This window comes from Eimeria mitis, genomic scaffold, assembly GCF_000499745.2.
Source record: "Eimeria mitis Houghton genomic scaffold, Emh_scaff1423, whole genome shotgun sequence".
NCBI lineage: Eukaryota > Apicomplexa > Conoidasida > Eucoccidiorida > Eimeriidae > Eimeria > Eimeria mitis.
Genome location: NW_013569169.1, coordinates 544 through 809, shown reverse-complemented (window position 1 = coordinate 809; position 266 = coordinate 544). Strand labels below are relative to the sequence as shown.

General features: G+C 50.4%; 1 protein-coding gene across 1 annotated transcript in view; it reads right to left on the bottom strand.

Annotated features, from left to right (window-relative positions):
- Positions 1-266, bottom strand: part of EMH_0036660 (uncharacterized protein) — a gene marked incomplete at both ends in the record, with an annotated part of 1180 nt that overhangs the window by 372 nt on the left and 542 nt on the right. The window contains one exon of the mRNA XM_013495111.1: positions 206-266. Coding sequence (XP_013350565.1) covers positions 206-266 — 61 coding nt within the window. The remainder of the gene's footprint in view (positions 1-205) is intronic.

Sequence of the window (266 nt, the reverse complement as noted above, 5' to 3'; positions counted from 1 at the left end):
TGCGTTCCAATATTGTGAATGGTCCTCTAAATCTGGGTTCCAACTTAGGGCATTGATTGCGTCCTGCGAAATTGCGACTGTTAATCCAAACACGGTCGCCCTGCTGATATTGTACGTCCCGTCGATGGGCATCCGCATAACATTTTTGTTGCCATTTTGCGCGCATGATGTGGCTCTGTGCTCTGTCGCACAGCTGCTGAAAAACCTTAGTCATCGGTGGTGTGAGCGTAGGTGCGAGGTCTCCTATGATGTCCATGTCGGCTGCT